The sequence below is a fragment of the Lucilia cuprina genome, chromosome 4 (assembly GCF_022045245.1).
Source record: "Lucilia cuprina isolate Lc7/37 chromosome 4, ASM2204524v1, whole genome shotgun sequence".
Lineage (NCBI taxonomy): Eukaryota > Metazoa > Arthropoda > Insecta > Diptera > Calliphoridae > Lucilia > Lucilia cuprina.
In genome coordinates this window covers 74,616,972-74,629,877 of record NC_060952.1, presented here as the reverse complement: position 1 = coordinate 74,629,877, position 12,906 = coordinate 74,616,972, and the positions used below count along the sequence as shown (strand labels likewise).

Genomic DNA, 12,906 nt, shown 5'->3' with positions numbered 1-12,906 from the left:
CTATCTATCTATCTATCTATCTATCTATCTATCTATCTATCTATCTATCTATCTATCTATCTATCTATCTAACTAACTAACTAACTAACTAACTAACTTACTAATTAATTAATTAACTAACTAACTAACTAACTAACTAACTAACTAACTAACTAACTAACTAACTAACTAACTAACTAACTTTATACAAAAAAGTGCAATATCAAACTATATAAGTGGTGTCATGTATACTACTTCAACCAAGGCTCTGGAAACGTTCCTACATATTCCACCCATTGAAATATATTTAAGATATGAGGCGATGCCGAATGGCTTTTTACTTTAGGTGAACTGGGTAAAAGCGGTTATAGGAAGGTTATACACAATCATCGGACGTGCCTGATATACATACACAGAATATGTCGGAAAATTTAAAAAGATGATCCCAGATAGAATGTCTTGGTAAATCGGAACATTAGAGCAAATACCAGTTGGAATCCTTTATTACACGGATGGCTCTAAGTTGGGGGATAAAGTGCGGCTAGGGTTCTATATTGAAGATCCAGAAGCTGAAATATACCACCGTTTACCAAATCACAAGACAAGCTTCCAGGAAAAAGTACAAGCAATAACGGAATGCGTAAATTGGATTAGAATAAATATGGCGTCCACAGCGCTTAATATATTTACCGACAGCCAGAAGGCTATTAGGGCGATATCAGGAGATAGAACTAAATCTAAGACCGTATTGGATTGTAAGAAAGCTTTAACTAAATACTCTTCCAGTGGTAAAGTTCACATCATATGGGTACCAGCCCATTTGGGAGTAGTCGGTAACGAAAGAGCAAAACTATTCGACTCAACAAAAGTTGAACTAAAAATATGGATGAGAGAATCCCATAAGGCCTTTTGGATAATGAAACAGTCGGTAGAACTACGAAGATCCTATGGCGTGACCCTGATGAATGCAAGACGAAAAATCTCCTCAAAATGAGCAAGCCTAAAGTTAGTATGATAGTATGTATTCTGAGTGACACACATGGTTACGAACACATTTATGTAAAATAGGACGTGTGGATTCAGGCGTATGTGGAGAGGACAGTGAAACTCTGGAACACTTTCTCTGCCACTGCCAGGCATTCGTCGAAGTTAGATCCAAGTATCTTGGAAGTGAAGTTATTCTGAAAATAACATTTCTAACTAACATTGATTGGAAGATTCTTAGGAATTACGTTCAGGAACTGAGTTTCTGAACACTGAAAATAATTAACTAATGAAACTGAAAAATAATTAATCCGGTCCCCTTTTTTTCTCATGATAAGGAGCTCACAACAGGCCCGATTATGGCCTAGGTGTAGTTCTTCGGATTTGATGTAGTATGCATCCTTCTATCAACCTAACCTAACCTAACCTAACCTAACCTAATCTAACCTAACTAACTAACCAACCAACCAACCAACCAACTAACTAACTAACTAACTAACTAACTAACTAACTAACTAACTAATTAACTATCTAACTGAGTAAGTAAGTTGTTTTCTCTTTCTGGTCAAAACATTGTGGCAAATATATTGTAACAGATGTATGTATGTTACGTTTTGTTTATTTACCTATTTCTGTTTTTGTTATTGTTTTTTTTAAAATTATCACTAGATTCAAGACCGTGATAAATATACTAGATGTACTCATTTTTATGGCCCTAATAAAATACATTTTCGCATAAAATTTTAGATCAAACGCATAAAGGGAAGAGAGATTAAACCAATTAACAAAATCATCTTAGTTAGTTGTGGTATTATCTCACATACAAATATATATTCTGTTTAATTTACTCTCATAGTTATAGTGGGATAAAATTATACTGATAACTTGATGAACGGTTTTATGTACTATTTATGAACTTTTGCTTACAGCTGCTATTATAGTATAAAATTCGAAAGCGTAAAACGGGGTATAAGGGTTTCCTCAATAGTACCAAAAACATAAAATATTTTTAGAAAGGGAAGATTTTAGCTCAAAAAGAAAAAGAAAACAAATTAAAATGTAAATGTAGTCTTGTGGTTCCAACTAGAGCTATGATAAGAAAAATCTATCTTAAAAACATGAATAAAACTTGTAAATTTTAGAAATAATTTGTGGTTTAGTTGATAATAATTTTGCATGAATGACTCGTGTGTTTTCGTAAACGTAACTATGTAGATTAACTAACAAACATAACTAATGTACATACTAACTTATTCGCATGTTTGTTGGTTTTAAAAATTGTACTACATAGGGATCAAGATAAATCCAAACTTATAAGACGCATAATTTGAATGGGATTGTTGAAAGGTAGGTTTGTAAGAAGAAGTTTAAGCGAAAAGTTAACAAATATGTGAGAGTTATATGAGAGTTATATTTGGTTAAGTTATAGGTCTTAATTTTATTTTGAAAATCTTATTGTTTATTTTCAATTCATCCTCGTTATATTCCAAATAAACTCTAATAACCCTCTAAGTAGTTCTACAGCATGTGTGTATATGTATGTATATTGAGAAATTATAATTTCAAAACAACAAAACCATAGATTTAAATCTTCCTAGACGAAATGTTCGCACATTAGATTATGAAACATTTTTTTTATTATGACATAAATATGAAGTAAACAAGTAATGAGAAAAAAAGAAATTTAGTTAAGAAAAGAATTAACATTTATTTCCAGGAATTAAAAACCTTTTTCTGAAATATAATCTTATTTATGTAAAGTTTGTTCTATGTTTTGCTATTCTTCTTATTAACATAATCTGTTTAATTTCTTTTGAATTTCCGTAGAAAAGAACTTAATAAATCAGGATTTATTTTGAAAACTTGGCAAAATTAGTTGAGACTTTAAAACTTTATACAACACCCAAAAATATTGGTTATATGTGCACCTAAAACCTCCGAATCATATTCTTAGTCAATTTTTTATGTGAATCTGTCCTTCTGACCATTCGTCTGTATGTGTGTGAATGTAAATCTAGTGTTTTTGGGGCTTTTTATCTCATTTTGACGTTAAATGTTCTAGTATTTCAGCAAAAATAGAAAAAGTACCTTTTGGAGAACAAAAAAAAGTACCAAAAAAGTTACCTTTTATGTGTACTCACGTGATCCGGGCTATACATCTAATGCGGGCTCTACAAACATAATTATCTTTTGAAAAACGAAAAAGTATAAATTCCTTGAATAAAAAATTACCAAAAATATCCCCTTTTATGGGTTCTAGTACTAGTGCTCTCGCCTTGTTTGCCTGCCTTGTTTTTATAAATCAAATGTCTGATAGAATTATAAAAGATTCGGATTTCGCAGATATCAGGGGTCTTTTGAAAACTGATTGCAACATTCACACAGGTTGCCCCCGGGCGTGTTTCCTTGATGAGTGTCACATCATGGTATATTGCAATCCGGGTAGATAGATGCTACCTATAGACTTCCGGGACTATAAGTTAGTGCTGTCAATTTACTTCCTGGCCTAGTCCTTGCTGGATCAGTACGAATTTAAGAGCATGACTGTGGTTTAATAAAATGTTGGATTTGAGTTAATAATGAAAAGATTGAGTATACGAGGTGGAGTTTTCTGATGTCTACTTGCATTCTACAGAGAAAATGGAGTAACAGATGGATTTGGCGGATGGAGTTGGTACAGTGATGTGTTTGAATGTTTAATCTGACAAGAAAGAAAGGATGGACGTGATGCAAGGTCATCACTGCCCTTTCTTTGTTTTATTTAGCGATTTTCCTAAATCATGTGTGTAGTGTATGCTCAACTTATCACAGTGGGTCTTTGTGACTACTGAAATAAAGTCTTGCCAATTAATATGATCCGTGTTTCGGACTACCAAATTACGTACCTTCTGGATGGTGTTGCTGAAACAACAGAGCCATAGATAGTATTTTGATTGGGCGACATTATGTCGGGGTAGATTGAACTTTCTCATAACACCTGTCTTTCCTCAACGTGACTACTATGACAAGAGATTAGATAGCTCAAGTGCTTGAGCAAAGTGCTTGTACATGGACCGGAACACTCATGTACGTGTAAGTTACACAAAGGGGCAGTGGTGAGTTGTTTACTTTTTACTCACGCAGTAATTGAAACAGTACCACCCTGAGATAGGGCAACACGTAAGGTACTCACGTAAAGCACTTCGACCTTATACACACAGACGGGCGGTCATGCCTAAATCGACTTCTCTAACTACAAGGATCCAGAATATATATACATTATAGGATCGAAATATTATAATTAAAGAAATTACAAACGGAATGTCAAACTTATATATACAATTCTCAAGAAGGTGAAGGAAATAAAAACGTACTAAAGTCTTTATCTCTAAAAAAGTAATCCACTTTTTTTACATATTCACTGGTGTAGAGTATCATATGGTCGACCGTGACCGATCATTGTATGAACAAACTTGAATTTTTGATCTTCGTTACTTATACATGTCCTCTTCGTGTCCTCTTACCCAAATAAGAGAATTATCATCTCGCCATCTTATTAACAGGTTGACTGCCAGTATATATTCTGATGTACCCATATCCGATAGTATCAAAATTTATTGTCCCTTTTATATCCTACACCACTTTAGTGGGAGGGTATATTGGGTTTGTCCCGAGTAGCTCAAAATTATGTTTAATATACTCGTATATCGACAAAAACCGGCACAACTAAGTTTTATACTAGCCTTGAAGACCCTGTTAAATTTCAGCCCTCTTTTGACCCAAGCCTCCTTACAAATCTCCTCTTCAAAAAATGACTTTAATGTCCACAATCCGCGTAAAAATTCATCGCAAATACATTTTATGTAACCGTAAATTTATCCTCCAAATTTTATGAGGATCGCCTCAAATAGGGGGCTTGGCGCCCCTTATGAAAACTAAATCATAATTTCTTACTTGTTATTTGTAGATATTCGATATTGTCTATTTATTGCCCTTTTTATTTTTGATATTTCAGCTTGTAAGTTAGTAGAGTCATCTTAAGGTGATTACTCAATGAATAATGTAATTTGATTTAAAAATAGTCCGAAATGTTTAATATTGTATGATCCTGCATATTTTATTACTATACTATTAAAATTCTCTTATTAAATATTTTATAATGTATAAATTTAGAGGAAAAACACTTCGGGATTTTAAAATCCCGAAAATTCCTGGGATTTCATTTTTAAATTCCCGGTTTTCGGTACTTTCAAATCCCGAAAATTCCGGGATTTTCGGGAATCGGGAATTCCCGTTTGGTATCCCTTCTTATCAGTTAGGGTTGCCCCTAGCCAGAGAGCGTCCAAATGACTAGCTATTTTAAAATATGTTTGTCCTACGAGGTCAAGCACCCCATCGATTACGAAGAGACAGCAAAAAGTTTAACTTTGCTTTTCATATGTAAACTTAAGCGATGATTGTTTTCGCTCTCGTTTACAAAGAGTACATCTGTGACTAAAGACGACATGGTTAGAAATCACTGTCTTTTTCGCATGCATTGACTCTTTGTCGAACTGCAGAGTGTCTAAACACGGTACTATCATTGAAGACAAGTACTTTCCACAATCACTTACAAGTAATTAGAAAAAATATTCATTGTAAATCGAATGAAAAATCATATACAGCTTTTCTATAGCTTAACAGACAAAAGAACTAATAAATTTCAAATTATTTACATGGTGATATGTAATCGTAATTGAAAAGTAAGTAATTACAAATGAAAATCACGTTTTCACGAAGTTAAAGCGTATATAAATAACCTACTAGAATACATCCATTTTATTACGGCTAAAAAGTCAGTACTTACTCATAATGATTTTTGTAAGTTACCAGATTCCTTCCAAGTAATGTAAACAATATATAGTAGTTATTAAAAAGTAAGTTGTTGGCAAATTTTTGACGGTAGATACATATTTGTATATTAACTAAGCAATTTGTATAAAAGCTTTAAGAAAGGTCTTTTAGAAGGCAATAAAGATATAAAAAAGGTTACCTTATAAGGGTAGTGGCTACATTATTTTGTAATGTAAAGGAAAGCAAACACAACCCTCTTACTCATCACTTAAATAATATTCTATTAGCACCACTGCCTAAATATTAAAACAGAGGTCAAAGAACACATATTAACTTCTTTGAAAATAAAAATTCCATTAATTTCAGTTGGGGAAAAAACATATTAAATAAATAACCATTGAAAAAGTGAAAGATTTAGAAACGAAATAATAAATTAATTAAATAAAGAAGACAAAGATTAAATCGTATAATAGGATTATTTATAATCAAAAACAACTAAAGAAAAAGATACATTATAAAAAAGAAAGAATGTGATGAAGATCTACAAAAACATTAGGTAATAATTATTCTTGTGGCACGCAAAATATATGTATAGATGGACAAGTCAAATGGTCATAAAGACACAACACTAATGAAATCAACAAAATTTAAAACGATCAGCGGGTGAGTGACGCTTTAGGTTCTTAACAAATTGAAATATTTGCTTAAAAACACAATAATAATGATGAAATGTCTATTAGTAGTTCTAAGATTGTTATCGAAAAATATAATATATTTAAATTATTTTCCTTTTTTTTTCTATGTTAAAATTTTAAATTAAAAGAAATTATGTAATCTTTTAAAAAACAACATAAAGAATCCCCTATAATAACAATTAATCATTCTTATTTTAAGTAATTTATTATGAGAATAATCAAAATGGAAAGGAGAGAAAAAAAACATCTAAATGTATTAATTATACTGATTTAACGTATATTTAAGAGGCATGTGTTTGAAAAGAGTTTTTTTATTTAAACATTAATATGCTTGTGGTGCTGCCTATGGTTTCTTGACTGTGGCTATGCAGAAAACAAAAGACTTAAGAAATAAACTTTATTTTAAATAAACAGAAAAAATATTTTATACCTAAAGTTAGCCTTAAAATATTCTAATAATTCCTATATAGAAAGTTCAGAAATACATTGTTGCATGATTTTCTAATCGAACTATAGACTTTACACTCAATGTTGCTTCCGAGATGCAAAAACAACACTTCCGCTTACAGTCCCGCATATGGGATATCCTCTGTTGAGACAGGATCATCACTTAGAGATGTAACCGGTAGACCGCACTTAGAATTTTCAAATAAGCCGAAGAATTTGTTCTATCTCACAGAGAAAACATTGTAAATTTGGTACGAACAGGCTCTCTCAAATCATACCTGGGCAAGAAAGTAAAATTCAATGGTGACACTTGTATAAGACACATCTCATTCATCCGACAAACTCATACGAGGACAACACACTACAGACTCACTCCAGCTATAGGGGCGGATGAGATCCCTACATTCATACTATACATATATACATTTAACACCAACTCATTTCCAACTCTTAGTCCCAAGGTCACTCCTCTGTAGGGTATCTGTTGTCATTCGGCAAGAGAAACGAACTTATCAGTCTCTTAACCGCAACTCACTCTTTCAGCGAATTTGGGTTTAAACTACACCCACTACGTGGATCACGAAGGATCCTCAACCAACTGACCAGCTAGGATAAGTAATGCGGCAACTAGCCTGTACTATCGGATTATATGGTTCTCTGGTTCAACCTCATGTTAAATCATTCAAGGAAAATTCGATGATACATTTGACATCACCAGTTTATAGTCCCGACAGAATAGGGATACTTGTTGCACCTCTTTTCGGGGGAGAATATTGGTTCGAATATATTGAATCGGAATACTAATTTATCGGAAACTATTAAACATTAACCCCATTTTGGCATTGAACCGTATGCGGTTTCAATACTCGCCATCAATATATGCTGAACTTATTGAATCGAAAATTATAGGAAACTGCCACAATCCAGTCTGGTGACACATATTAAAAACCAGGAAACTGAAATATATTACGGTCTACCTACACTGTATGAGAATGCCCTTGCAGTGCTTAAGTCTGCATCTTGGATATCAGAGTCCTCGAAGATAATATGAGATAAAAAAACATATATACTTGGTATAAGGAAAATGGGAGATTTTTAAAGTTATTTTGACAAAAGCATACTTTTCTATACAACGAGTACTGAACTAAAATCATTCAGTACATTGCAGGAACAAAGGTTATTGGAAAACCCTTAGCTATGAATTTATTCCACATAAGGACAGTTCAGCTAAACAACGAGTTGATTCTCTGCGATATACTGGTTAATCGACTACATATTGGTGGTTCCAAGAAGAGAAACGATTGTTGTGTATAAATCTCCGTGTATTTCAGATAAAAACATTCCATTGTAGTATCGAAACTGTACGACGATTCTCCAGAGAATGATTAGATATAATAAAATGCCTACTGTCATCGATAAGTATCTTCGGCCTCTGCTATACTCGGTCAAGTAGTCCTTAAATAGTATTTGAAGCATCGACTTATATATGAGCGTTGTATAAGTGGAGTACTAAGATAGACTTTAAATCGGACGGCCCATTAATCGTATATATTTGTATAGTTTTTTTAAAAACTAAAATATGTTGAGTACAGTCGGTATTACACAGTATTTTCATGCCCAGAACAAATAATGCTTCTGATTCGTTAGTTCATAAATACAGAGTTAAAGCACATCTTGCAAGCGTTAAAGTTGACTTTTTTCGTGAGTCCCTTAAGAATTTTCCAATCATTGAAAAGGATGATACAGACGGGAAAATAATACTGCCAAGAAATTTAGATTTAATTTCAACTAAAGACTGATATTCACCATATTCATCATATGAACCTTAGATCTGCTCATTTTGATGTTCTCGTTAGGATCATTGCAAAGAATATTTATGGTTCTACCCTTTTATGGGATTCACTTGCCCATATCTTTAATTTAGTACATTCGCTCTTTCGTTGCCATTTACTATCAAGTGGGTATCAGGTCTTTATGTAACCTTTACCTTTGCGAGAGTATTCCGTCAAAGCTTTCTTACAATCCAAATACGGTCTTATATTTATATTGTCCTATGTGGACGCTATATTTATTCTAATCAAATTTACGCATTCCGTTGTTTCTCGGAATTCTACATGGAAGCTAGTATTGTGATTAAGTTAACGGATTCCTATGTCCTATGTTCTCCTCTTGGCCAATTCATAATATATTCTGTATCTTGTATGCAATAGGCCACATGCGATGTTGACATATAGTCTTCCAATGTATCCAGTGATTAGAACATATAAAGATATCCCAGAGTAAACATGCTAAACTTTGTATGTAAATCGAGAGAAATATTTACCGACATGAAAGCAATCAGTTTTAAAAAATTGAGTGTAAAGTAAATAATTCGACTCTAAATACTTGACAGGATGGTACTTTCCTTAACTCTTGAAAGTACAATATCAATGTTTCTACTATTTTTTTCAACTTTTAACAATTAACCTTTTATTAAAAAAATAATTAATTAAAAACTAAATTAAATGTAAAAGTCTTTGTCAATCTAAAGTTACATAACACACTCCTTATCAATATAATGGTATTAGTTTGCAGAAAAAAAACTTAATTTAACAATATTTGTCACTTGTAATATGCAAAATAATAATTTCTATACATTTAATTTAAATAAAAATAAACACACACCTACGTACTTACAAATTTTCTGTTATACCGACTACTGTTTTATAATTATTGGCAAAAAATTATGTTTAAAAGACAGACAAACAGATAGTAAGACGGGTGGACGGACAGACAGACATACAAACTGACTTAGGATGGAAGCAGACACAATGTCTGGCAATAGATAAGTTTACATTACATGTTTGTGTTAACAAGGAAATTTTAATTTTCATTTTATTTTTAATGTCACGTTTATTTTGCCATCTTCAGTTAACTTCCTTCTACTCATAAGTACAAAAAGTACCTGTAGTAAGTAACAAGTGAAGAGAGTGAATTCACATCGATATCAAAAGGGAACTCCTTGCTAACGTATTGTCATTGTTTCTGTTGTTGTTGTCATCGTTGTCTGTGGTTAAAAAGTGTTGATTGAATTGACACCAGTTTTGACACCCACGCAAATCATTTAAGTTTTTCCAGCATCAATTTACAATGCAGCTTACAAAAAAAATTTAGATAAATGGAAAAATGATATTGAATAACAAATAAATACACAGAGACAAATAATAGTTATTATAAAAACTCACTAATATCACAAGGAAATTAGAAAAATCTAATTTTTCTAAAAGTATTTAGCATTTCGCCGTGTGTTTTTAAACAAGTGGTCGGCATTCAGATAGTAACTGAATATCCACAAACAATCGATAATTGAGGGATAGTCTAGTCAATAGTCTGGTCTAAGGTCCTTTGCTTTGTCTATAGCCTAGTCTATAATCTATTATTTGACTAGTCTAAAGTCTAGTCAAATAATTCGTAAAAATAGTGTAGTCTATAGTCTAGGCTATAGTCTACACTCTAGTCTAGTATATAGTATTGTATTTAGTCTAGTCTAAAATCAAATATATCGTATATAGTCTAGTTTATAATTTAGTCTATAGTGTAGTCTAAAGTCAAATATATCGTATATAGTCTAGTCTATAGTTTAGTCTATAGTCTAGTCTACAGTCTAGTCTATAGTCTAGTCTATAGTCTAGTCTATAGTCTAGTCTATAATCTAGTCTATAGTCTAGTCTATAGTCTAGTCTATATTCTAGTCTATAGTCTAGTCTATAGTCTAGTCTATAGTCTAGTCTATAGTCTAGTCTATAGTCTAGTCTTTAGTCTAGTCCATAGTCTAGTCTATAGTCTAGTCTTTAGTCTAGTCTATAGTCTAGTCTATAGTCTAGTCTATATCTAGTCTATATCTAGTCTATATCTAGTCTATATCTAGTCTAGTCTATAGTCTAGTCTATAGTTTAGTCTGTAGTTTAGTCTATAGTCTAGTCTATAGTCTAGTATATAGTATAGTCTATAGTCTAGTATATAGTCTAGTCTATAGTCTAGTCTATAGTCTAGTGTCTAGTCTAGTCTATAGTCTAGTCTTTAGTTTAGTCTATAGTTTAGTCTATAGTTTAGTCTATAGTCTTTAGTCTAGTCTATTTTCACATAGATATATGCTCTCTTAGGGCCACTCACTGATTTAAGTTATAATCTTAAACATATTGTACAAGCTTCGTTGTAAATCATATTGATAAAATCTGAACAAGAAAAAAATTTATTAAAATATTTGTTCACGTTTTATTTTTAACAAATATGGGATTTAATTTAAAAACACTTGACATATAGTTTTACACGTTTTATTCGTTTTTGAGATTAAGCATCAAACAAATTAAATTGATTTGAATTTTTTTCTTGTTTGTATTTGAGTTAATGCAATGTAAACAACATTTTTTTCCATACTTGTGAAAATTGTTAATTAATTAAATTTAATTTATTTAACAGAAATAATATAATCAAAAAAAGTGTTGCTTACTGAAAACACACATTCAGAAATACGTGTTTGATGGTATTTTTTGGAGTTTCTTTATTTAAGAAAAATTGTCAAGATTTATGTTTTAGTGATACCACTCTATCACGTGGTTGTTTTTGAACTTCCTTGTATATTATATATTTTAATAATAAATTCTATAATTTTATCATTACTTTTAGGATATTTTTTAACATGTTTTCAAATTAAATATCTCTTGCGAAGTAAAATACGATATTTTATTACATGACCCTTAATAAGTGCTAGATATTTAGTTTGTTATTTAGATTGTCTAAATAATGCAAATATCAAATTTTTTAAAAACTAAAACTTTCTTGCAAAATAATGAAAATATATATTACGAAACCAAGTGCAATAAAAGTTTGGAACTAATTATTTCATTACTCATCCTGTTTATTTTAATTTTTTTTTTAAACATTTCAAAGCCAATAACGTCCATAATCACATGAATTTCTTTTTAACGCGCAGTGATGTTTTCTTTTTAGTTTTGCTATTAATTTTGATATTGATTATTGAATAATGTGTTGAGGAGGTATGTAGATGATGTTGAAGATGTTCAAAATGTTTAAACAATGAATGGTAACACCTCTATTGAGGTGTGAGTGAGTTTCTTGCTTATTTTGACGGTAAGTTGATGTTATACAATAATTTTTTTATAAACAAAATTTGCTATAAATTATAATTTTTTTTTGCAGTTTTTATAACCTACACCACTTTATTGTGGAGGGTATATTGGGTTTGTGCTGATGTTTGTAACGCACAATAATATTGGTTCCATACCCATCTTAAAGTACCAATCGGCTTAGAATCATTTTCTGGGTCGATTTAGCTACGTCCGTCTGTCTGTCCGTCTTTCTGCACCTCTGTCCGTCCTTCCGTTCGTCCGTCTGTCCGGTCGTCTATTTAGACATTGTATTCAAACTAGATAATTTAATGAAATTTAGTATAAGATCTCATATTGTCCCATGGACAAAGCTTATTGAAAATGGTTAAGATAGGTCCATTATTTCACCTAGCCCCCATACAACTGAATAGGGTTTGTTAACCTTTTAATCCAACTACAGATCGTAATTTTTGAGATAATTCAATGAAATTGGGAATTCTATGGTACCGGAATCGAAGCCTATTGAAAATCATTATTTCTCCAAGCCCCCATACAACAATAATTGGCTTAAGTATATCTGAGACCAAGCACAATTCAACTAAAAGCTTTATTGTGAAAACTAAATCACATTTTGTAACAGATGTAGGGTATTATATGGTCAACCTTGCTCGACTATAATTTCTTTCTGGATTTCTTTTGCGGTTTTGTTTCAAATAGCAATGAGTTTTTTGTATATTATTTTACACTATTTTCACCATTTCTCTATTGATCGGTTGTAGTTTTGTTATTAGATAATCGCAATAATAAATCATTAATCAGCAAAGTAAAAAGTCACGTTTTTTGATTAGAAGTTCAACAAACAAAATTTTTAAATGTGGGTT

At 31.6% G+C, this 12,906-nt stretch overlaps 1 protein-coding gene across 1 annotated transcript in view; it reads right to left on the bottom strand.

The window, feature by feature from the left end:
* The window catches only part of LOC111681174 (facilitated trehalose transporter Tret1-2 homolog), a 3,992-nt gene extending 2,175 nt beyond the window's left edge, over positions 1-1,817 (bottom strand). The window contains exon 1 of the mRNA XM_046947907.1: positions 1,812-1,817. Within this exon, the coding sequence (XP_046803863.1) occupies positions 1,812-1,817 (6 nt within the window). The remainder of the gene's footprint in view (positions 1-1,811) is intronic.
* Between the last annotated feature and the right edge of the window lie 11,089 nt (positions 1,818-12,906).